Source organism: Apodemus sylvaticus, chromosome 10, assembly GCF_947179515.1.
Source record: "Apodemus sylvaticus chromosome 10, mApoSyl1.1, whole genome shotgun sequence".
NCBI classification, from domain to species: Eukaryota; Metazoa; Chordata; class Mammalia; order Rodentia; family Muridae; genus Apodemus; species Apodemus sylvaticus.
In genome coordinates, this window is record NC_067481.1 from 96,195,476 (window position 1) to 96,221,516 (window position 26,041).

Sequence of the window (26,041 nt, forward strand, 5' to 3'; positions counted from 1 at the left end):
GTTTAGTTTGGTGGCACACACCTTTAATCAAAGCAACAGAAGGCAGAGGCAGGCAGATCTCCATGAGTTCAAGAGCGGCCTGGTCTAGAAAGTTTCAGGCTAGCAAGAGCTACACAGTGAAACCCTCTTTATTGGAGAGATGGATTCGCAGCTAAAAGCACTTATGGATCTATCAGAGGACTGATATTTGTCCCATCACCTACATCGGGCAGCTCACAACACTTGTAACTCCAGCTCCATGCCAGGACTTGACATACTCTTCTGGGCTCTGTGGGTACCCATACTGAGATACATGAAACACACAATAAAATAAAAAGAAAAGAAAAAGAACAAAAAACAATTAAAACAAACTTGCTTAAATCCTAACTCTTGTTAAAAATTCAACAGAGAGCCAGGCAGTGGTGGCGCATGCCTTTAATCTCAGAATTTGGGAGGCAAAGGCAGGTGGATTTCTGAGTTCAAGGCCAGCCTGATCTACAGAGCTACAGAGTGAGTTCCAAGACAGCCTGAGCTAGACAGAGAAACTCTGTCTCAAAAAAACTTTAAAAAAAAAAAACCCAACAGAGAAGTTGGACATGGTGGCACGTACCTTTAGTCTCAGCACCAAAGAAAAAAAGCAGTGAATTTTAAAATGTTGACCTTATCTCTCTAACTCAGTTATGGACCCAGAACAATAGCTTACTTTGAGATAAAACTTTATTTTCCCAGTCAAAATCCTTTTTTGTCCAAAAGTTTTTGTTTCTTTGGTTGGTTGGGTTTGGGGGGTTGTTTGGTTTGGTTTTTGATTTTTCAAGACAGGGTTTCTTTGTGTAGCCATGACTATCTTAGAACTCCCTCTGTAGACCAGGCTAGCCTTGAATTCAGAGACCTGCCTGCCTCTGCCTCTTGAGTTCTGGGGTTAAAGGCGTGTGCCACCACCAACCACTCAGCAAACCTTTTATTTTTAAAAAGATATTCTCACTGAAAATGTATTTACATGCTGGCAAGAGAACTCAATGTGTCAGGGTGCTTGCCTCCGAGCCTGAAGGCCTGAGTTCTGTCTCTGAAATCTACATGATAGAAAGAAAAAAAATCCCACAAGTGGTTCCTCTGGCCTCCACGTGTGAGCCATGACAGATGCACACACATGCTCACACAACAAATGAATATTAAAAAAAAATTAGTTAAGTGTGTTTGTATGCCTTTAGCTTTTTATAGCTTTTTTTCCTCCTTGATGATTAGGTTTCATTTCTTTTTTGTTTGTTTGTTTTTGCCTTATTTCTTCTTTACAACATTCCCTATGTAAAAAAATTGGTGGCGGTAGGGAGCTGAATAATTTATTTAGTGGTTCAGTGGTTAAAAGCACTGGCTGTTCTTCCAGAGGACCAGGGTTCTATTCCCAGCACCTACCTGTAACTATTTACAGGGAATCTGATGCCCTCTTCTGGCCTCCTGGAGTACATGAGAGCAAAACACCCACACATAAAATATAATTTTGTAAAATTAATTTTAAAAAATTGCCGTGAAGGTGGGGCAGTGGTCTTAAAGCCTTAAATGATCCAGGCTGGCCTAGAAATTCTGCCCCTCCTGCCTCTCTAGCTGTGAAGGGCTGTGATTGCAGGCGTGCACCCATGCCAACCAAAGGTGTCAGAATTTGTTGCTGTCTTGCAGTAGTAGAGATCCAACTCGGGACAAGTGCTGTACAGCCTTTAGCTGTGTTGCTGCTTCTGTTGTTTTTATTAATAAAAATAAAGTAATATCATTTACAATGTGTTTTGTTCTATTTTAGAGTTTGCGGGGTATGCACATGTGAATACAAGTGCCTACAGAGGAGAAGTGTCAGATCCCCCTAGACAGGGAGTTACAGGTGATTGCGAACTGCTGCATGGCGCTGAGAATTGAACTACTCGGATCCTCAGAACAGCAGTGCACACCCTTGAGCCATGTCTCCAGCCCTCATAAATTAACATCTTAATGAAAACCCAAGACATTATATTTGAAATATAGAAAACAAGGACTTTGCATCTAACATACATATACAAAAGCACACATCTAGAAGATTTAGCCTTAGCGGTGAAACCACATGTGACTGAGCGCCATCCTCAACATTATAGTGCAAGGCAGATTCCAAGAGTAAGGGAAGACCAGACGTCCTCAATGCTGGAAGCTGCCCTGGACAAAAGGAAGTTTAGCAAGGCAATGGTAGAGCACACACAGATCCTGATTAGAGAACTTCTTGGAGATGAGAACTAACATCTAGGGCAGGTGTCTAAAGCCGGCTGACCCGAGTCTGACCAGGGACCCTACCCACTTTGTGGGCCTGGCTCTGGATTGTGCTCTCAGTGTCCTTGAAGAGATCACCTCTGGGTTGGCAATGAACCTAGCCTTGATCCTAGCCTAGACAAGCCTATTTAATCATTCTCTCCATTCACTCCCTGATCACCCGTCTTAAGACATCACCCATTCCTAATGTATCCATCAGGGGGCAGCAGAGAGCCAAAGCTGCATCCCTTTTAGGGACTGTCTCTGACCCACCAGCTCCTGAATAATGACATAGACTTTTCATACTTACGAAAGCTTAGACTATCTCCCAACTAGCTCATGTAACCTAATTAACCCGTTTATTCTAGTCCATGTGTGCCACGTGGCCTGCTACCTCACTCTGTCCTGATACGTCCGACTTCCTCCATGTCTGACTGGCGAATCTCCCACCTCTCAATTCCTCCCCAGAGTTCCTATCGCTGCCGGAAGTCCCGCTTTTCCTCTCCTGCCCACCTACTGGCCATCAGATCTTTATTAAACCCATCAGAACGTACGGGAAGTGACTGTTTACAAAATACTAAAGTAGGTGATGATCCAATAAAAATAACAATACCAAAGTCCAGCCTGTACTCAACACTCTGCCAGTATAGCAATCAACACTTAAATAATAGACAACCTTTACACAGTGCACAAAATGATAATCCCAACATCTCCCCCCATTTAGTCCAATAAAAGGCCTTTCTCTAACATAAACAAACTATATACAATAAGAACAATTATGGGAACTATCAGGTAAGAATTACATTCCCATTCTCCAGTCCATTTGTATTTGGCAGCCTTGGAGAAAGTAATCCACTCTCCATCAGACCTTGGTAAGTCCCAAGTTCTTAACCTAAACTGCTTTTTATCATTTCTTGTATTACAAAACTAAAACTGTCTTTTTAGAGCTGAAAATATTTTCTTTAATGTATGTGAATACACTGTATATGTCTTCAGACACACCAGAAGAGAGCATCCAATCCCATTACAGATGATTGTGAGCCACCCTGTGGTTGCTGGAAATTGAACTCAGGACCTCTGGAAGAGCAGTCAATGCTCTTAACCACTTAGCCATCTCTCCAACCCCAAAAAATATTTTCTTAAATCATAAACAACTTAAGGTTAATTGTGAGACTGTAACTATCTAGCCTTCAACTCCATCAAAGACCTGAGAAGGTTATTTAATATCTGAGTAAACAGGAAGTGCAGAGAAAGCAGCTCCCAAGAATATAGAAATGACAGAGACTACAGTCTGCTTGGACAGTCACTCAAGCTTTCTCTGAAATGTTGAGGCGTCCATCTTCAGTCTACAGGCCTAGAATATGTGACAGACTTTTCTGAGACGCAGGAATTATAAAGGACTGTCCTACCTCGACTCTGCAAAGTTGGACAATTGACTTCCTAATGTCTTGCTTGCCCGTGGTTTACAGCATGCTGCTAGCTGCTAAGGAAAGGGCATTGTCTTTGCTCAGTGGCTAGCTTTGCCACTCTTGAAACAAACTCCATATGGAGGTTCTTCAATGCCCATAATCTTCTTGAAGTAGGATGGGGTTGCTGCCAGGACCTGCAGTATCTCACTGTCATGAAAACCCTTCTGTTGTTAAAATAACTGAAATGCCATATTGTGTAGATCTCTGAAGTGTTTGAAGGGCATTTATCTATCTAAAGTATACCTGGGGCTGGAGAGGTGGCTCAGTGGTTAAGAATGTAACTGCCCACAGTTACATTGAACGGGGCACCTGGAAGGGAAGCTGGGGATAGATGGAAAGGTGTCGGGAAAGGATGGAGACCAGGACAACAGGTTGCTGATGGATGACTGAGAATTTAAGGTTGGGTGAAACCCTTCGCCCCCAGGTTCCAGAGTCTGCTCAGAGGGTGTTGGCCCCACTGCTCCACTGCTCCACTGCTTGGCAAGGTAGCCTGCTTAATTCAGGAAACTGTAGATCTGGAAGAACAACGGACTTCACCTTGGTCTGAGCACTCCACCCTAGGTGGGGGAGATTGTGGCTACACTGAGGTCTAGAAATTCCCACTTAGAAGGCTGAGGGGGAGAGGGCACATAAGAGCACTGACTGCTCTTCCTAAGGTCCTGAGTTCAAATCCCAGCAACCACATGGTGGCTCACAACCATCCATAACGAGATCCGATGCCCTCTTCTGGGGTGGCTGGAGACAGCTACAGTGTACTTACATTAATAAATAAATAAATAAATAAATAAATAAATAAATAAATAAAGTATACCTGAATAGGCAAATGTTGCTTGTTTCCAGCTATCTTCTATCTGCTTAACTTTGAAACCTATAGGGACGCCTTAAATCCCAGCACTTGGGAGGCAGAGGCAGGTGGATTTCTGAGTTCGAGGCCAGCCTGGTCTACAGAGTGAGTTCCAGGACAGCCAGGACTACACAGAGAAACCCTGTCTCGAAAAAACAAAAAAAAAAAAAAAGAAAAGAAAGAAATCTATAGGGGATAAATAAAGCTCTTTTTGGAATAAACTAAACTGGTACCTAGTAAGACCACAAGTTTGACTGACTAGTAACACACTTCTTAATTATCATAAAAAGTATGTAATAGTAGTTTTCAAGGGCTAGAACTTTACATTATATTTTTAAGTGAGTCACATAGGTATAATACCTAAAATAAGAGTAAAAACATATATATATACTATATAGTATCAAAAATAACCTTAAATTTCTATCAATATACAAAATCCATACCAATGTAATATATTTGAGATTTGTAGTTGTTTTCTAGTCTAAAAGTACATTCAATAATCTACTCTTGTATCCTATCACTCCTCTATCCCCCCTCTCTTTTCTTTTCATCCCCTCCCCCACTTTTCTCTCCAATACTAGATAGGAAAAAAAGAAAGATAGAGGGAAAAAAAGGAAGAAAGAAAGAGATTTCTAAATCTAACCTTTTATATTTTGTTTCCTCACTGACTGAGACAATTGACAGTTTGTGACTGTGGTGGTTTAAATATGCCTGGCTCATGGGAAGTGACACTATTAGGAGATGTGACCTTGTTGGAGGAAGTGCATCATTGCGGAGGTGGACTTTGAAGCTCCACCCATGGATGAGACCCTCCTACTGGCAGCCTACAGAAGACTTAGTCTCTTCCTGGTTACCTTCAGATCAAGATGTACAACTCTTGGCTCCTCCAGCACCATGTCTGCCTGCTTTCATGCTTTCTGCCATGATGATAACGGATTCAACCTCTGAAAGTGTAAGGCAATCCCAATTAAACATTGTCCTTTATAAGAGTTGCCTTGGTTCTGGTGTCTCTTGACAGCAATGGAAACCCTAACTAGGGCAGTGACCAAACCCCTAAGCGATGACAAACATCCCTCATCCACTGAACGATCAAAAACCGTCCACCCCACCTCTTGGGAATGGGGGCATCATGTTCTTAAGATTGCTTTCTGCTGTCTGTGGACAACCTCATCTCTTGGGGCCCTAAGAAAATTGGCCAAGTCCTGGCAGAACTAGCTGTATCATTTGTTGTCCAGGCTCTGTGTAATGGGAAAGTGCAGTGATTACCTGAAGTCCTGGCTGGAACAGTCTGTGAGGCTGGACCAGCTGAGGTAGCACGTTGAAATTGTCCTGAATACAAATTTTTGAAGAAACAGCAACTAAAGCAATCTGTGGGGTTGGATCACCCAGGCTGCTTGTCTTCTTTGGTGTCTGGTTCTTTTGCTCTGAAAACACATAGAAATGTTAAGGTAATATACATTTTCGTATTAACATGTGTAGAATGTGCGCTGTGTACAAATTAGCTAATGGTTCTCTGCTTTATGTTTGAGCAGCAAAGAATCAAACTTTATAAGTCCATTTGGACTGGTACAATCAAACTGTAATATAAATACATCTCCATGCACGCCATATGAAGGCGAGCATGTAACCATGAGTCCCGACATCTCTTTAGCCAACAAGATTTATTGGCTATGCAGACGTACATGTGACAGCCAGCCTCTGAGCTGTCCCCATGAAGACGGGTCAGCTTTCATGTCACCTGTTTAGTTGTTCTCCTTCATCTCTTCCTTCATGTCTGCAGCCAAGATTTTTAGGAGGTCTCCCCTGGTCAAATCTTATCTTTATTAATTTTGAAGGAATCCACAGCTTTTCATTTCCTGTAGAAACAAAGACATAACCTCTCCCTCAACACATTTCTGAACTTCCATTCTGAAGTTAGCATATCCTTAACATATATAGCCCATTTTAATTAAGCAGTCCATATTTTTATACTAGTCCATGTTTGCCACGTGGCCCATTACCTCTCACCCAGCCCGGGTATGTCTGACTTCCTCCATGTCTGGATGGCGAATCTCATGCTTCCCAATTCTTCTCTTGCATTCCCATCTCTCTAGACATCCCATCTTTTCTCTCCTGCCCAGCTATTGACAGTCAGATCCTTATTAAATCAATCAGAAGATGAGGGAAGTGTATGTTTACAAAATACACTAAGGCAGGTGATGATTCAATAAAAATAATAATACCAAAGTCCCCTAACCCTAACCAGCCCGTACTCAACTCTATGCCAGGACAACATTCAACATTTGAAAAATTCAAAGGCAGCCTTTACACAATGCACAAAGAGATTATCCCAACAAACCTCTAGCAGATAAGAGTGAAGTGGAAACCTAAGGGTTCTTTGGAAAGTCAGTTGTGTTGAGAAGATGTTTTGCTAAAGCAGACACATGGAGGAACATTTCGCTGTAGAGGACACAGGTGAAAGGCTAAGGCCGACTCACAAAGAAATGTTTAGCTGAAGTAGACACAGTAAAAGGATGTTCTGCTAAAGCAAGCACATGAAAGGACATATGATAGAGGATTCTTCACTAAAGACATTCATGTGTTGGTCATCCTTACATTGGGTAGTTGGGTTCCATTTGTCGGGACTCCACAGAGAGAAATGCCCCAAAAAGACTTCTGGCAGCTTCTTGCTGCTTCTGAGGACTCGGGCTGATTGGCAAAGTGATGTCAGTTGAGACAGACTCACATACTGAGTCTGTCTGGTGAGGAAAGATGTGAGGACACAGGATGTTTGGAGGGTATAAACAGGACTCAGTGGACAGTGACAGAGGCTGAGCTAGGCTTGCTTAGAGAGCCGGCTCTGCAACACTTAGTCTCCAATCTTCTTTGCTAATCTTCATTTCGCTGAGTCACAGCCAAGAAGGTCTCCTGGTGTTCCTGCTGGTCCCTCCTACTACTCCTACAATATAGAGGCTGAGGCCTGGCTGACTCTGCTAGGTGGAGCAACTGCTGCTAATCCATGTTTACTATCCCGACTTTACAGAACTGAGCTGCTGGTGTATTTGTGAAGTGTTTGTGAATAGATCAAGCTGCCACTGCTGACCTATGAACTGAACTGCCCATTTCCTGACAACACAGATGGGATTTCCCCAAAGAACCATCTCTAAACAGGTCCACATCCCTGTATCCTTTCTTTCCCACTACCTCTGGTGGCTGGTGGGCTACAAGGGAGATTAAAACCTTCAAAAATAAGGCATTGAAAAAAATTAAAGTTGCGGGGGGTGGGGGGAAAGAAAAAATTAAAGTTACATAAAAGCAAATCTACAATACTTTCTACTATTCTATGAATGGCTTATGACTGTCTCAACTGATTGATCTTTAATGCACATATACATCTCTTTAAAGATGTATATGTCTAAGTGTACTGCCTGAATTTATGTGCACCATGCACATGACTAAGATTCAGAAAGGACATCAGATTCCCTGGATCTGGATGAAGTCACATAACAGATGGTGGTGAGGCATCATGTGGGTGCTGGGAACTGAATCTGGGTCCTCTAGAAGAACAACTGTTATTTACTGCTAAGTCATCTCTCCAGTCCTGATAACATGTTTTGATGAAGTACAATATATTTAAGTTTACTGTTCTTGCCTGTGGAGTTTGTTTTTCGTGTCACATCCAAAAACCCATTGCTGAATACCTTGTGAAGCAGACTAGCTTTTATATATAGCACAAGGAGTCCAGATTCACACTTTTTCTTGTAAATCATTTATTGAAACCAGACCCTAGAGTAGCAACCTCTGTTCACAACCTTGTGTGCAAAGCCCACCTCCCAGCAGAACAGGAGATGACACTCAGGGAACATGGGGCCCTACTCCTACATCAGGTAGTACCCAACCCACTGATTCTTATAAGGTAATAGGGCAAAGGATGGGTGTACGCAACAGCCAAGGCCCTTCACTGGGGTTTGTTTACTAACTCTCCACAAACCTCTTACCTTCAACCTTGGCTGTGGGAGATTGGTCCAAATGCTTTAATTCAATCGGGAATCTGCGTGTCCAAATGCTAAAGGTCCTTGTCCCCAATTGGTTTTTGGTCAATCAATAAAGATGCCAGCGGCTAATGTGTTGGTTCCTGTGTTGATTTCTGTGCTTGCTCGAATGTCCTGTCTGCTCCCTGCGTTGTGGCTGCCGCTGCTCACCGAGCCCACAAGTGCGCACCCCGGGCACCGGGCCGAGGTGGAACCATGAACCGCAATGAGACCAGATAGCTCCACGTGGGCTTTATTTAAGAAGGGGAAGGGGTAGCCGGCGGGAAGGAAAGGGGGATGAGAAAGAAAAAGAGAGAGGAAAGGAGAGCTGCTCAGTTATATACTGGGGGGTGACGTAATTACAGGTAAAGGTGGGCTATGGAATTCTGGGTAAATGGCAGCCGTTGCCTTGGCAACAGACCTATACATTGCTTTGTATGGCGTCACGAGCTTTGCAGGCCTCAGGCCTCGGGTACCTACATAATGGCTGGGCAAAGGGAGATGGAGCAGGATCCTTAGGGTTTCAAGGGAAACGGGGGTTGGGAGGAGTGGTGGACTACAGATGGACATAGGAGCTGCAGGAGATAAAGCCAAGCAGCCATGAGAGATTTCTGGTAAGTGGCTATCCCTGATTAGGCCTGGGATAGCAGGGGAAGATTTAAGAGTGCCCAGCCTGGGGCTGGAAAGATGGCTCAGTGGTTAAGAGCACTGACTGCTCTTCCAGAGGACCTGAGTTCAATTCCCAGCAACCACATGGTGGCTCACAACCATCCGTAATGAGATCTGACGCCCTCTTCTGCTGTGTCTGAAGACAGCTATACTGTACTCATACAAATAAAATAAGTCTTTAAAAAAAGATGGAGTGCTAGCCTTTGAGGTAGCCAAGGCGGTTTAAAATTAACTGGTGAGCATGCAATTAACTGGTGAGTGTGTGTGTGTTCCATTCACGAATTCAGATAGCTCCTAGGCAGGTGTGTATGTGCATCCTACCAGGAGCCAAAGCCATGTAGCACAAACTCACTGCTACACTTGGCTTCCCTTTTATACCCAGAGAGATGGCCCCAGCCAAGACCCTTGTCCACTGAGAATGCATATTCTGAAAAATACAAGGTTTCTAGGCTGATATACCTCCTACTCCAGTCCAACCCAGACAACTCCACCATTACCATTCCTGACATTCCCTCTAGCACAAGGGCCTTTGGGCCTCACACTCCATCTGCCAGGATGTGAGTTCTCTGTGCTGGTTGGAACTCAGCACCCAGAACCAATGGCAAGTCCTACATCTACTCAGCAAAGTGGGAACCACGGTGTTGTGGATTTGGTTTATTGCTTACATTAATTGGGTTCCCAAATTACACGGGAATTCACATATCTGCATGTAAGACACAGTGGAACCCCGCATCCCAGATGGCTCTAATTGGTAAATAAAGTTGCCAGGCAGGGAGTCAGGTGGGACTTTAGAGTTCCCAGGGAAGGGAACCATGGGAAAAAGAGGGTTTTAGAATCACCATGCTGGGGAAGCAAGAGGATCAGTCTTGAGGGACGTAGGAGAGAACGCATCTCAGTCCCAATGAGAGACCAAGGTCCCTCAGGATCTGTTACTCACCGTGATCTTAACTCATAAAACAGTACAGCTAAGAACAGGAGGAATTAATAGGGTGAGCTCCAGGGAACGGTGGGCAATTATGGGCAAGGGACATGGGACCTTGGTCCTGTTCTGGGGCATCTAAGAAGGGAAGAGGAGAACTAAAGATGAGAGTAGTGAGTAGATGGATGGAGACACTGGCAGATTAACACTGAAGTCCCCGGCAGCACTGGACCCAGAGTCCAATTTCCCAGGAAGCCCTTGTAGGCTGTAACTGGCCCTGGAAGGCTTCCGACACGTGCCACAAAAAAAAAAAAAAAAAAAAAAAAAAAAAAAAATTGGAGCAGGCGCCAGGATGGCCACCAGGGGGCCAACCGACGGTTCTAAGTACCCGTCCCGTCGGTGAGTCGGTGAGGAAGCATCTGAGCGCGGAGCTGGGTTGCAGAGGACTGACCGAGGAAACTAGTCTAGGCCACGCGTGACAAGAGCGTGTCCAGCGGGGCCAGCAGAAACCGCGCAGGGGTTTCAGGTGGAACTGAGGTGTGGAGTGCGGCGTAGGGGATTAGGGGCGGGGGTTCTCGGGTGCTGCCCCTCCCCCATGCTTCAGGCCCATTCCCCTCCCCCACTAAGGGCTAACTCGTAGGTTAGGGAGCATCCATATTTGTCTCCCCGTCGGTTTTGCATGCGTTTGGCCCTTTGTATGAGGCCAGTTCATTGGGTAGATTCGAGGTTTACCCCGCCCAAGTTCCTGAGCTGGCCAATTGCAGAAAGTGTCACAGCGAGCTACGTTCCGGGGATCGTCTGCGTACTGCGACGATTCCCAGGATGTTTAGGCCTCATTGATCTTTGCTCCCAGGACTCGGGCCTTGAGCCCAAGGATACCTCCAGAGCCTGTGCCCCGAAAGGTGCCCTCTGAGCATCCGGATGACCCTTGGAAATCTATGCTTCCTTTGCTTCACACGACTCTCTGATGTGTCCTCGAGTGGACGCGCTCATTCCGAAGAGGAGTTTGCAGACGCTCCCTCGAGCCTAGGACGCGGCCCCTTTAAGAGTGAGGCCGTTCAGGGCACCGCCTGCTTGGACGGGCGCCCCAGGCCCCGGCTCCGTAGGCGGTCGCGGGCAACGAGAGTGCGGCAGCCGAGTGCGGGCTTCGGGAAGCTCGTGTTTAAGTAGGCGCGTAGGCCGCCGGAGAGGAGCTACGGTACGCTGAGCAGGCGTGAGGCGGGCAGCCCAGCTCAGGCCCCGCCCCGCCCGCTGGGGTCCTGCGCTCGGTGCTGCGCGCGGCGGGCGCGGAGGGAAGTCCCGAGACAAAGGAGCGCCGCCGCCTCTGCCGCCGCGACGGTCCGGGCCGCGGTCGCCCAGGTGAGCCGCCACCGGCCTGCGCGCGCACTCGGATCCTCTCCCCGAGTAGCCGCCGTTCCCAGTGAACTTCCGGGAGGCTCTGAGCGGAGCCACGGCGGCCTCCTCTCCCTCGCGGCCTCCTCCCGCCTCCGAGTCTCGGCCTTCGGGGCACTAGGGCCCAGCCGCTGTGCTACGGGCGAATGCAGGGTTGGGAGCACGGCCCTCTGCCCTCCTACTCTTCGCGTACTGAGTTCCGCCGACCCCGCAACAGATAATCTGAGCTTCCCAGGAGCTCCCAGACCCGTTCTGGGCTCCGTGGTTAGGCGAGCGGGAGTGCAGGAAGGCCGTGGGCACTGGGCCGTGTCGCGGCCTGTAAGCACCCGGAGTCACAGCAGAAGGCTTGGCTTGCTTCGTTCGTTGCTGAGACTCTAGGCTTGTCGTTTGGGTTTTTGTGGAGGTCTTGTGCATATTCTCTGCCCCGCTGTCCTTTATTCTTAAAGAACTGTTGTTTTAGTGGAAACAACATAGTGGAAAACGGGCATCGAAGGGAAGTTTGTTTTGATCCTAAAGATATTTAGGCTGTGAGTGATTGCAGTCCTGCCCTCCTCTGGCTGTCTCTGCCAGTGGAAACTTAAGAAACAGCGTGGTATACTTAGTGAAGGATCCTTAGGGCCTACAGTGTGCATTCGAGTAGAAGAGGCCGCTTAACCCTGTGCAAGCCAGCCGTTGTGCCTGGTACCCATGTTTCCTCTGCCGAGGTGGGCGGAGATAAGCAACCTTGCACAGGCTCTCTGACCGGTAAGTGGCTCTGAAGTAGGTGGTGTTGCCAGACAAATACTGCACACTGCAGGAAGCCTGGGGTGGTAAGAAGACCCATCCCTGTACGTCCTACCTGTCTCTAGCAGTGGGGAGGGGATTGTGTTTTGTTTTTCTTCGAAGGTGTTCTGTTTTTTAGTCTTTGCATCACAAAATTTAAGCTCGTGGAGTGGCTGTTACCTGGGAAGGCCAGTTGTATTTAAGTGGCTTTTGGAGGGCTCGCGGGAGCAGCAGCACTGACTCAAGGTTTCTGCCTAGATCGTTGCCAGTGTATCCCTAGGGTTCCTTTTCCTTGACCGTGGGGCAAAAGGCCTTTAAGAGTTCTGGTAAGAGCCACCTCTCACTTCCCCTCCCTGTTTTGAGACAGAATCTTTTGTAGCCAAGGCTAACCTTGAACTCTTGGTGGTTTCCCCAGGTTCTTGTGCAGGGGCAAGCCACCATTTGAGCTAGCTTCTCGGTTCTCACGTAGAATAACTGCAGTTGGACGTTAGGACAGAGTTCTCTGGGCACGCTACTTTCTCCTGAGGTCAGTTATGGCTGTCCCAACTGCTTCATGTGGCACAATAGCCAGGCTTCTTTCTCCAGAGCACCGGCCTGGGGTCCAGAGTTCTGTTTGGAAATCCTGCCCAGACTCTGGGATCTTCTGCCATTTGATTGGCTGTGTGAGGGTAGATGCTTCTTCACAGCCTACCCTCAGTTGAATACGCCAGAGTGTCCTTAAGCCCGAGGACCAGATTGGGCCTGTGCATTGAGAAGCTGAAAAGAGGGGCACATTGCCCTGCTGCAGCCTTCGACATCCTGGACTCTGCCCGCGTGCCCTTCTGACCAGACACTGGGAGCTAGCTATAGCCCTTCCCTGCCGTGCGCCAGTGTCACCTGGGCGGTGTTGGAGCTTGCTCTTATCAACAGCCCCCTATGACCAGCAAACTGCCCTTCCACCTGGGTCCTAGATTACCTAAAAGATGACTGCTACGGCAGGTGTTGGGGTTTTGGGGCAGAGTTTTGGTGGTTGTGCTTGTTCCTGGATGGGCTCTGCTCCTGTGCCAGGGAAAGACAGTTGGGTTTGGGCTGGACCCTCTGTTTTGGACTTGAAGTCAGTAAGAGAGGAGCCTTGCCTTTAATTTGTACACTTTGTGCTTTGGGATTGGAGCTTGTGGAACATAGGTACTGTCTGTTGTGATTTAAAAAAAAAGAGAGAGAATCAGGGTATGTTTGATAGAGCCAGGTGTGCTTAGCAGGAATGCCACCACTGTCAAGGCTTGTCCTGGTGGCTTGTGCTTTTTTTTTTCTTACTTTAAAAGTATGTTTTATGTGCACTGTTGTTTTATCTGCATGTTTATATGTGTGAGGGTGTCCAGGTCCTCTGCATCTGGAGTTACAGGCAACCAAGCTGCCATGTGGGCGCTGGGAATTGAACCCATGGGTGAGCATCTAGTAGTCTTCAATTGCTGAGCCATCTCGCAGTCCCAGCTTGTGCTTCAGAAAGAGTTTCTTCATGTTGGCTTAGAGTGTACAGGATATTAAAAATGCCGATATGGAGTGTTTGTCTTATAATGACCTCACCCACTGAAATGTTTCCTGAACTCTTGGCTCCTGGGTGATGCTGCCACCTCTGATGGCAGTCCCAGCCGCTCTCTACTTGTGTACTTGTACAGTCATCAAAAGCAGTCTAGGATGCTGTGGTGCATGGTTGTCAAGGTCAGCCTGGTCTACATAGTATGTCTCTGGCCAGCTGTGGCCTCACAGTGAGACTATCTCCAAAAATAAAGGAAAGGGAAGAAGGAAGAAAAAGTGGCCTAGGAGCCAGATGTAATGGCTCATGCCTGTAATCCCAATACCAGGAGCTAGCCAGGGGGGGTTGTTGTGAGTTTTGGGCTAACCTGGGCTACAGTGTGAGACTCTGACCTCAAAACAAGCCACCTATGACTTCAGTGCAGGGCTTCACAAGATTGCTTTGACCCAGTGGGTCTGTCTGTTCAGGTAATGCCACCGAACAATTATGCTTACAGCTGGAGATGCATATCTAATGAGCCCACCTGTCATGTGTGGGGCCTGGAATCCTGGCCTGGGAAGCTGTGTAAGCTCTAGAGTCCCTGGCTGGGTCAAGGATGTGCAGTAATTCCTAGGGTAGTCTTGGCTTTGCAGATAAAATGGGCAGCCTGAGCTAAGCCTAAGTAACATCAACTCTAGGGAGGTCTGCTTGAGGCCTGTCAGAACCTGTAACAGGGGTGTGCTCTAGCAAGAATCCTGCTCCTGTCCAGAGGTGGTTGAAGGTTCTGCCTCGGGGTGAAGACTGAGCGGAAATCAAGAGACTAAGCTAGTCCAGCTGGGAGAGTTTACCCACAAGCCCAATAGAAACCTGAAGCTGGGGTCAAACATGGAACCTCTGAGAAGCAACTCAGTGTGGAATACCCATTGCCCTGCTAGATTCTCATTCACAGCCCTAAATCTAGTGCTCTGTAGGTTTGGGACTCTGTGAGTACTTTTTCTTTTCTTTTTCTTTCTTTCTTTCTTTCTTTTTTTCTTTTCTTTCTTTCTTTCTTTCTTTTTTTTTTTTTTTTGAAGTAATATTAAAAAGGATATAGAGATTTTAAAAACCCAAGCAGGAGGTAGTCAGGTTGGAGTCGCAGTCAAAGCAGCAGGGGCCTAGGTGGAGTTGCTCCTTTGCCCAAGCAGAGTGGAGCCTGAGGGGATCTTGCCCTCCTTCTTCCCCCAGGGTCATGGGGCAGATCTCTGAAGTGCTAGCTGATATGCTGTAGGCTGATAGTCTGGCCTCTTGGAGTAGTCTGCCTATGGAAGTTTATCCTGCCCTGCCCTGTGGTGTGGATTTTTCTCACTAGTACATTTAGGAGTAGTGATTGTCCTCTTGTCAGGCCTGATTCTAAGCTGGGGTCTCAGGGCCCTTGTTTTGACCCTCCTCTAACTCCCAGGCTAGCACTCTACCTTTGTGGCATTTTATGATGCTGTGGTAAACCAGTGAGCCACATCCTAGCCTCAGATGATTGTGTGCGGGCCCTGCCTGTCCTGAGAGTTTGACTGTGGAGTGGGTGCCAAGTCTCTCCAGAGATGCTCAGTGCCTGCCAGGGACGCGACAGCCTTTGTGCAGGCTCTTCTCAATGCACCTTCCAGCAGCTGAGTTTGTAAAGCATGAGAGAGACAGCACTGGAACTCTTCCTTCGACCTGGAGGTGTTCTGAGGGCCGGTTGAGGGGTATGATGCTAGCACTTGCTCCGAGGGCTGGCTGGACTCCAGCCTCGTTTACCTGCTTCTTGTCTTGGTAACCGCCGTCTCTGGCTGGGGTGGGAGGTAGGAGGTGGCTTAGAGGAAATGTGTGTGCTTTCCCTAACCCTCCCTCTGTGGATTCTGTTCCAGGGACTTTGAATATGTCGGGGATTGCCCTCAGCCGACTTGCGCAGGAAAGGAAAGCTTGGAGGAAGGACCACCCTTTTGTAAGGCACATTCTGTGGCTGCCACAGAGGGGCTTCCATCGGGTTGGTGTTCCCAGTCTGTGGCCACTGGGTGAGAGCCAGGCTTGTTGTCTGAGCTGGTTTGTTTTGTGACTGTTCTTTCTCAGGGCTTTGTCGCTGTCCCAACAAAGAACCCTGATGGCACGATGAACCTGATGAACTGGGAGTGCGCGATTCCTGGGAAGAAGGGGGTAAGGGCGGCCACTAGCTTTGCTAAAACATATTAACTTAACAAGAGATCGAAGGGAGCAGAACTGCTAGAAGGGACCCAAGTTCACATATTTGTGACCACAGCTAGCCTACCAGGTCACAGCTCTCCCAGGATAAGTAGTAGTCTGTGGTGGTAGGGAGGCTTGGACCCTGGCAAATCACTGGGTCAGTGAATAGCCCTGGGTGAGGAGCCAGGAGAAGGTTGCTGCCATTGTGGTGAGCCCCAATGGCAAATTGTCCGTGGAGAGTACAGGCTGTTTTTTAACACACATTGGTCTCAATGCAGCCGGTTGTCCACCCTTGCATATGTGAGAGGGAGGGTCTCCTATAACCTCAGGCATTGTCCAAACCCCGGCCTCCAGGTTCAGCTTAGTGACTGAGCAAAAACATAGTTTGGATTCATCTGTCCAAGGCTCAGCTGCAGAGTATGGGATGGGTCCCTGACATGCTGAGGGTGTTCTTGTCTCTCAAGTCATGTTGTAGCACTTGTACCATAGTGCTTCCAGGTGAAGGTAGAAAAATGATCTGGTTGGGGAGTAGTGCCCTTTCCCTACCTTGATAGGCTCCAGGGCTGGCTTGAATAATGCAGGTACAAGCTGCTGGACCCAGGTTTTGTTTGCTGACCTTTTTGGTGTTTTCAGGCATCCAAGAACTGGATCCTAAACCTTCCAGCAGCTGGTGAGCTCCCCTACTTGTGTTCAAGCCAGCTTCTGCCTCCATCTTATCTGAGGATTACTCTTGTCATCCTCATAGGCATGGTGGAGGGTCTTCTTTGTTCCTAGGGGGACTTTAATGGTATAGGGCAGATAGAGAAGAGGCCCAAAGGACCCAGGTTTCAGGAAACTTCTCCTGGGCTTGCCTTGGCAAGTGAGCCACAGGTCTAACTTTGGTTCCCTCCCCCACAGACTCCCTGGGAAGGAGGCTTGTTCAAGCTACGGATGCTTTTCAAAGATGACTATCCGTCCTCACCACCAAAATGTAAGTTGTGCAAAGAGCCTGCAGTCCATTTCCCAGTGCCACCCTTTGGGAGCCATGTCTGGATGCTTGGCCTAGCAGGCAGGTATCAGTGTTAGGATAGTCAATATTGGTGAGCTGGCTTGGATGACAAATCCCAGGGTAGAGGCGCATGTAATTAGTGTGGTCTCTAATCTCAGCCTATAGGATGTACTACACTTGGCAGGGGGAGAATTGTGTCAAGCTCTTGGGTGCTTTTGTGCCCACAGGTCGGGGGGGAGGGTGTAGGAGAACAGGATCCACTAGATTAGGTGAGTGGTTAGCATATATCAGGTGCTGAGTTCAATTCAGAGCACTAAAGAATCTTACTCATTCCCGCCTGCTGTGTTTTGTTGGATACCTAACATCCCGGTCAGCGGCTGTGCCTGTGGCCATTAGACCCGTGGGTCAGAAGGGAAGGCTGGACTGATCTCAGTATGGCTCAGCAGAACTTGCTTGGGGGTACAGTGCCCACCACCACCATTCTGCCCAGGATAAGGCCAGGTCTGAGCTTGTTTGTGAATAGAGATGTTGCCTGCTGCAAGGTTCCCCAGGAGCACTTAAACATAGCTTATTGGGAACCACTGCCTGCTCTGCTTGGGATTTCCTTGTCTGTCTGAGTTCTTATTGCCTTGCTGTTATTCTTTCTTTTAATTAAGGGGTATGTAGCTAAGATTGAGACAGAGTTGTTAGTCTCACTGCTTTCATGTGGTGCTGGAATCCTAAGCAAATACAATGAGGCAAGAAGTCTCAAAACTGGCTAGGAAAACCAAGAAGCAGCTGCTTAGGAAGAAAAAAGTGAGCGGGAAGAAAAGGATCATGGCGCGTGCATGTTTCGAAACTGGACTGTTGTAGTAGCACCAGATGCCGTGGGAGGGAAATCTTGTACCCTGGAAACCATGGGTATGTCTGAGAAGCCTGGAGCAACTTCGGCCATTATGTGGGAAGATGATTATCTTAGCTAGACTGCAAGTGTCACAGGGTGTCCCAATCAATCAAGCAGGATCTAAAGTGTGTGTGTGTAGATGCAAAGGGCAGGGGCCTTTTGAAGTTTCAGGACCCTTGAATCCAAATGGAGACCCGGGATAAACAGTGCACAGACCCTCAAGAGGGTGGACCCTTGTCACCAACCAGTTACCAAGACACACTTAGATGTTGTAGGACTTGTACAGACAGGCAAACAGACCATAACGCAGACTGGATAGTCCAGAAGCCACACCCACTCACAGCCAGATCTGCTGTGACTACTAGGCTGGCTGCTGGGCGTGAGGGGAAGCGGGGAAGCGCCCTTGCCATGGCTTGGAGGCTCGACTCAGCCAAACGAATGAGGAGCAGGGCAGTTTTGGAGGAGGCTCCCGGGGTTTTCTGATCTTGGGGTGGAGGGCATTCTTTGTCAGGGAAGTACAAGAGGTATTAGCCTCGGGTATTGGCTGTCTGTGTGACCCTGGAGTTACAGCAGTCTTAGAAGACACCAGCTGGTGAGAGATGCAATGGGGCAGAGTACGCCATTTTTCAGACTCTTCTGGGCTATAGAGGAGAGGGGCTGAGACAGCCAGAGCTGGACTGGGCAGCAGAAGCCCTGGGGCACTGGCTGTGGTATGTAAAGGCTATTTCTCTGGAAGATCTCTGCTGTCACATGAAGCTGACCTGCCACTATTCTGTAGAACATGCTCACACATGTTCACAGAGACAGGACAGGAACACCATAGAAGCCTGGTTGGTGAGAACCAGCAGTCATAGCTTGGCACAGGTGTGTGTTAGTGGTAGCCTGGGAGATAACTGAGAGTAAAGGGAAACAAGATGTAGCATCTAACCCAGACAGCAAAATGGTGGGCTCCTTGACGTCTGATCCGTGCTGCTCAAAGCAGCTTCTGCTGCTAAGTGAGACCAAAAACATAGAGGGGTGAATACCCCCCCCCCAAGAGATTCACATGCAAGTTATCACTGGTAGAAAGAAGTAAGCATGAATGGCTGGCAAGAAAGTACAAGTTAAAGAACAAAAAGATGAGCCCAGAATTGGGAAGGATGCTGCTGGAGGAGATACGTGTTGAGAATCGGGGATGAGTAAGGAACCCCAAGATACAGCTCTGCTAGTGAGTCAAGGTTGGATTCTAACATCCCATGACAGTTCACAACTAGCTACAACTTCTGTCTTAGGGGATTTGACACACTTTTCTGGCTTCCATGGGCTCTACACACATGTGATCCACAAACATACATGTACAATATTTACCCGCATTAAAAAACAGGGAAAATGTTTTGGGGTGAAACAGGGTTTTCTGTGTAGCCCTGGCTGTCCTGGAATTTCCTTTACAGACCATGCTGGCCTCAAACTCAGAGGTGGCTGCCAGAAGTGCCTCTGTGGAGGTGGGAACAGGAACCCTGGAGGCCTGGCCTGACTGTAAGACAGTTGAGCTGGAGGAACTGATGACGTTAGTTTGGGGCCTTGACACCCACAACCCCTCTCCGTGTGCTTGTCATTGTGCCTGTGGCATGCATCACTCCCCAGTCCTTCCTCACAGCTGTGCTTGGAGAGGCGTGCAGTAACTCACAGCCCTTAGTGCTGCTGTTCATTCCTTGTCTCAGTCTTATTACCTTAGCATTTTGAGATGCCTTGGATTGAACCCAGCGCCTCATAGATGCTAGGCAAGTGTTTCATCACTGAGCTATGCTCCCATCCTTTTGTTATTTAAAGCTCAAAGCTCTGGGACAGTGAGGGTTTAATAAAAACTGGGGATGGCATCTTTTATCCCACCAGAGTTCAAGGCAGCCAGCCAGGGCCACAGAGAAAGACCAAAGAATGAAAAGAAAGAAGGAGCAAGCACTCATTCCGTCCCTAGAGCAGCAGTAGTTGTAAGTCTCCTTACAGGTCCTGGGAATTGAGCCCAGATTCTCCGGAAGCACAGTTAGTGTTCCTGACCTCTGAGCCCTTACCCAACCCATCTCACCCCTGGTTTGTTGTTTGTTTGTTAGGCAAGATTTCACTAGAGGCATAGGCTGGCCTTGCATTCATAATCCTCTTGCCTAGCCTTCAGAGTAGTTGGTATAGGTGTGTGTACTGCTAGCTGCTCAGCCCATTGTTTGTAGTACTGGGAACTCAGCCAAAGCCTCGTACACCGGGGAAGTGCACTTCCAGAGCAACCCTAGACTCCTTCATTTGCTTAAAAAAAAGAAAAACCAGGCTGCCTTTAGACTTGCACTTTTCCAGGTGTACAGGTTTGAAAAATAAAGAGAAAGAAGGTTGCCTGGATCAAAGTGAGGCACATTCTCAAGTATCAGTTCTGGAATAGTACCTGGAGCAGATTTTTCTGCTATTGTAAAGAAATATGGTGTACTTGAAGCCTGTGTTATGAAGTGGTTTACACTGAAAAGGTCTTTGGGGCATGTATTCTGGCCTCTCTCCTCTTACTGTGAACATAAGAGAAGAGCATAGGCTCAGCTCCCCTGGCTTCTGCCTGACCGTGGTCTCCTCTGGCTGTTCCAGGGTCCTCAAGGCAGAGTTGGCTGCTGGGTCTAGGCTTAGCTTCTCAGGAAGGAGAGGTGTATTCTTTGTATGGCCCCCTTGCTATTGAGTTTCTGAGTTTGTGTCTTTTAAAGGAGCTCTGGTGTCAGGAAGAAGGGCAGGGGCAACACAGGACAGCATCTGCCTCCAAAAGTATTCCTTTCCCTCCCTGTCCTCCAGGTAAATTTGAGCCACCACTGTTCCATCCAAACGTGTATCCTTCCGGCACAGTGTGCCTGTCCATCCTGGAGGAAGACAAGGACTGGAGGCCAGCTATCACGATTAAACAGGTATGGAGTGGCACCTGACCACCTGTTACGGGTTTGTCCTATTCATAGTGGCCAAGGCTGTTTTTCATCCCCCACAAGCCCCATCAATGTAAGACAATTGCTTTTGTTTCTCTTACAGATCTTATTAGGAATACAAGAACTTCTAAATGAACCAAATATTCAAGACCCAGCTCAAGCAGAGGCCTATACAATTTACTGGTTAGTAGCAACTGCCAGCTGGCTAACCTTCCTTCCCTGGAAGTGCAGCCTGGTTGCCTGTCAGATTGGAACTCTGGGGTGTGATAGCTGAGAGGGCACCCTGGGGAAGAGGTGTATACTCCCACTGGGTGGAAGCACCACAACAGCCACGAAGGAACTATGTCTGACCTGTCAGCAACAGAACCAAAGGTGCTTACTTTGAGCAAGGACAGGGCCCAGAGTATGATAGTAGGTATAGAACGGTGAGGTGGGCACTGGTGGATGTTTGAAGTGATCTCCGGTAGGAGTATAAAAAGTTGTGACCCTTTGCATCATAACACAGCCTTGCTGATACCCAATGGAGATAGAACAGAGGTCCTCTGAACAGAGTCGCAGGCACCTCTGTCTTCACCTGTGGCCCTAGGGAGGTCTGTCAACCCACCAGTCTGCTCTTTCCAAGAACTAGGCAGGACAGGAAGACGTGGGTATGCACTGTATCTTCAGGGAAGGAAGCAGGTGAAAGTTGGGTGTATACCCAAGCTTGATACTTGGGTGCTGCCTTCTCTGGGGGCCCAGGCAGGCCTATCTAGCATCCCTGGGAATGTAGCTTACACCCTTTTGTGTACTGATCACCTGTGCTCCGGGCTCTTCTGGGCCTGACCCTTGTGTAAGATGCTATGGCAAGCCTCATCAGTGTTCTGCTGTGCTGGCTGCTGGTACAGGCCTGTATGCCTCCTGGCGGAGCAGCCTCACACAGGGAGTGTGCAGTTCATGAAGCCGTGTACTCGGAGCCTCTCACTGTGCTGGTACTTAATGGCACTATGGTGTAGACGGAGCTGTGCTCACAGCTGGCCTTAGGCTAGTGAGCGTGGCTCTGTTGTTCCAGCACTTACTGCAGTACTCGGGGCTGGGGTTTCTCTCCCACATCATCTGGATTTCTGTTGATGGCGTGCGTGCGTGTGTGTGTGTGTGTGTGTGTGTGTGTGTGTGTGTGTGTGTGTGTGTGTGTGTGTGTGTGTTATGTAGAAACTTTGTGTCCCTCCTTCCTGAGTAGCCTTGCTGTCATGGACCTTTTTGGGTGACTTTGGCCACTCTGTAAACTTCGAGACTAGGCAACTTGGGCTCAGGCTTCCTCTAAGGACACTTTGCAGGACCACTGATGTGTTGCAGCTCATGCCTAGACTATTGAATGCAACTCCTAAGGATTGCTGCTCTGAGGAGCCCAGCCTGGAAATGTCTTCTTGTTCTGTAGTCCTTAAGGTCACATTGTTCCCATACACAGTGCAGGCTAGCCTAGGTCTGAAGTCTCAACAGTGGGTCCGTGCCTTCCATATTGAAAGCCCACAGATGCTCTTACCTATTTTCAGAACTGAGCAAAACCTAGTGCTATTGGGCTGTTCTCTACCTGCTTGCACTGTCTCACACTTACTTGTTCATGGCTGATTAAGACCAGACTTACTGAATTTGCTAGGTGGAGGAAAGACACACTTGGGTTCCCAGCTGTAATGGAAGGCTGTGGTGTATGAGTTCACCACTAATCTGGCTTCCCCTCATTGGAGCCACAGACTGCACTTACTAGTCAGTAGTGGGAGTCTCCTGGAGCGCATTGCACTCTAGCCTGGGCAGCAAGACCCTCACTCTAGCAAAAGGCTTGGTCAGCATAGCACAGGCAGTGACACTGCAAGAAGCCGAGGACACTGCCTTTCATGTGGTTGTCTATGTTTTGTCCCTGAGGTTGAGGTGGTCGCCCCTCCTGTCACAGGGCCACCTGGTATAGCCGACCACTTTGCTTCCCTGCTTCTGGGCAGCCACTGGGGGGTTCTCTCCATCTCAGCAAGCAGGCCATGTTGGCACCCTGTCTAACTCTCTTTCTCTCTTGACCTCCTCAGCCAAAACAGAGTGGAATATGAGAAAAGGGTTCGAGCACAAGCGAAGAAGTTTGCCCCCTCATAAGCAGCGGCCCTGGGCTCCATGACGAGGAAGGGATTGGCTTGGCAAGAACTTGTTTACAACCTTTTGCAGATCTAAGTCGCTCCGTACAGTTACTAGTCGCCTGGGAGGGTTGAGCGGGCGCCATTTTCCATTTCCGCCACTGGCATATTCAGTCTTTTGTATTTTTGATTATTAAGTAAAACTTGCTTTTATTTTAATATTGATGTCAGTATTTCAACTGCTGTAAAGTGATAAACTTTTGTACTTGGTAAGCCCCTAGGAGCTAGTTTCTTCGCGTCGCGCTCGGATGCAGGCATGCTTCCCACTGTTCAGAGCTCTGGCCTCCAGCTGGCTGTATGACAGAACCACACTGTCCCTCCTTCCCTACCCTCGTCCTTCTCAGAAACCTGGGCTGTTGCTTATGAGCCTCAGATCCAAAGTTGGCCAGCATCTCCATCCTGCACCACTTCCTTTGTGTTTATATGGCGTTTTGTCTGTGTTGCTGTTTAGAGTAAATAAACTGTTTATATAAAGGTTTTTGTTGCATTATCATCATTAAAATGTGAGGCGATACCTCCTCACATGGCTGCAGCCCTTGCCAGGCACCAAGGCTGAGCCTTAGGACCAGCATCTAGGAGGTCTCACAGCTTCTGCTAGGGATGTGCCCAGGCCCCCTGCAGCTCCATCTTCATCTGGTTCTTTGTAAATAGGACTGTGTACAGAGATGTGTTCTGTTCTCCCCGCCTGGGTCTTTGGGCCTTAAGGTACCAGGCAGCTTTGAGATCCTCATAAAGTTGGAATCCGCATCCAGCCTTCGTAAAACCAGCAAGGTGAAAGACTGGCTGATCCAGACCAAGGCTGAGGCCAGGTGAGAGCCAAGGACAAACTGGCCTGCATTGATCTCTGCCTGTTGGCCATACAGTGGGGGCACTACTGTGGCCTTTTGATGCCCTACCCTTGCACCTGGAAGAGACCACCCTGCCACCGGCCAGGCAAGCAGCGGGTCCTTCCTCTAGAGCACCTGAGCACACAGCTCCTGCACCTCCTGGCCTGCATTCAACCCTACCCTACAGCCCAGGAGACCAGCCTGGTGTGGCCTCGGCACAGGATGACCTCAGGTACTACCGTCCACATACTCTGCTTGCTGGAGCTGGTCTGGGTAAAGCTGCACTTGGCAGTGGGCCTGGGCTATACTGGGTCTATGATCTTGGGGCTTATAGAACACAGGGAGGTGCGGTGGACATAGGCAGTGATCAGTCTCCAGACTTTTTCCTGAGGCCCCCTGGAAGACCCCTGGCATGGGAACCAGGCACTAGTGGCTCGAGTTCAGGGACCAATCAAGGGGTGGCCAGGCCTGCAGCCAGGAGTCTTCGCTCTGGAATTGGAGGGACTTGTGCTCAACACAGCTGATGGCACCTGTATGGACTGGGTTGCCAGTGCCTTGTGGGTATGTTTTGCCACAAGTATAGTTGGGAGCTGAGTTTGGATGGACAGTTGCAGCTAATGGCACAGGGCCTCACCTGGGGAGTTCAGGCTGGTGTGTGTGTGTAGCCTGCTCTCAGAATGTCTTATTTTGTAACAACTGACTACATTTAGAAATAGGTACACATGTATATGGTTAATATATGGAAATTCAATATATTTTATAGTTAAAGTATTCTAAAGTAACTGATGTTTCTAGCAAACTGTAGTGACCCCAGCTATGAAGTGTTCCTTTTGTACCACAGTCCTTGGATTACCAGAGATGTGAATCTTGTAACATAAGAATGTGGTCTGTGACCATCCTGTGTTAAGAGGGTGGGGTGGAGGGTATCCCAGCATGAAGCCTCATTGGTAAGGAATTGTGGGCAACAGATTAACCACTGTATCTACAAATCCTCTAATTAAAACATTTCCACAAACTGCAGCCCTCGGGGTGTCGTTGCTTCCTCCTGCCTCCCTGTCTCCCAGTCCTTGTGGGGGCTCCCCACTGCCCACTGCCTCCAGCATCAGCAGCATCTCCCCAAGCCTAGGAAAGCAAGGCCTTTTCCTGGGGAACCTGGTGGGGTTGCTTAGTGAGGGGCGTTTTGCTGACAGACATCAGAGTGCTCCTTGGGGATCTGCTGGAGGTAGGGGCTGTAGCTGGAAAGATGGCAGAGGAACACGTTTTGGTTCCCAGCACCCATGTCAGGTGATTCTGCAACAGCCTGTAATGTGAGCACTAAAGGATCCCCTCTTTGGCCTTCATGGGTAACCACCCAGACAAATAGGCACACACACAAAGGTTGTTAAAATCTTTAAAAGAAAGTCTTTGACGGCTCCAGGAATGCTAGTAGTCAGAACTGGCCATGCCCATCAGGTGACTCCATGGGTGCAAAAAGCTGATTCCCAAGCCACTCCCAGGAGCTTGGGCCTTGTGCTATGCCCATGTACACATCATGGCCTCTGTCTTAATGCTGTGATGAAACACTACCACCAGAAACCAAGTTAGGCAGGAAAGGGTTTATTTGGCTTTCACATCCATGTCACTGTTTATCATCAAAGGGAGTCAGGAATTCAGACAAGACAGGAACCTGCCCAGGCCAGATGCAGAGACCATGGAGTCTTGCTGCTTACTGGCTTGCTCCCCAAAGCTTGCTCAGCCTATCTTATAGAACCCAGGACCACCCGCCCAGGGTGACCTGATTCACAATGGACTGGACATTACCTAACAATCACTAATTAGGAAAATGCTCTACGGGCTTGCATGACCTTAGGAGGGCATTTTCTTAATTGAGGTTCCCTCCCCTCCCGGTTTTAGTTTATGTCAAGTTGACATAAATCTATACAGCACAACCTTACATCTACCGAGATCCTCTGGGACCTGGCCAGCTAGAAGACCTAGGTTTCCCTGGCCTTCCAGGACCATCTGGCCACAGACCACAGTGGAAGCCCAAGGATACCTGGGCAATTCAGCAAAGTGCCCAATGACATCTGGATATGCTACTTCATTTTGAGGTTGTTGGGGCCTAGTACTGACTTGGACTTCCTGGAACTGATTTGAACCAGTTCTAGCAGGGAGGACTCAAGAAATGTTGGGTTTAGCCGGGCAGTAGTGGGGCACGCCTGTAATCCCAGCACTCTGGGAGGCAAAGGCAGGTGGATTTCTGAGTTCAAGGCCAGCCTGGTCTACAGAGTGAGTTCCA

The 26,041-nt window shown here is 48.4% G+C and overlaps 1 protein-coding gene across 2 annotated transcripts; it reads left to right on the forward strand.

Moving 5' to 3' along the window:
* The first annotated feature begins 10,532 nt into the window (after positions 1–10,532).
* On the forward strand, positions 10,533–23,410 carry Ube2i (ubiquitin conjugating enzyme E2 I). 2 transcript variants are annotated; one of them, XM_052194691.1, is made up of 7 exons: positions 10,533–10,689; positions 15,679–15,755; positions 15,881–15,964; positions 16,889–16,961; positions 20,659–20,768; positions 20,887–20,966; positions 22,835–23,410. In XM_052194691.1, the coding sequence occupies exons 2-7, from the start codon at positions 15,690–15,692 to the stop codon at positions 22,896–22,898; spliced, it is 477 nt and encodes a 158-aa protein (XP_052050651.1). In that variant the 5' UTR covers positions 10,533–10,689; positions 15,679–15,689; the 3' UTR covers positions 22,899–23,410. The 2 variants fall into 2 exon arrangements, with proteins under 2 accessions (XP_052050651.1, XP_052050650.1); XM_052194690.1 differs by lacking the exon at positions 10,533–10,689 and adding an exon at positions 11,395–11,511.
* Positions 23,411–26,041: the final 2,631 nt, after the last annotated feature.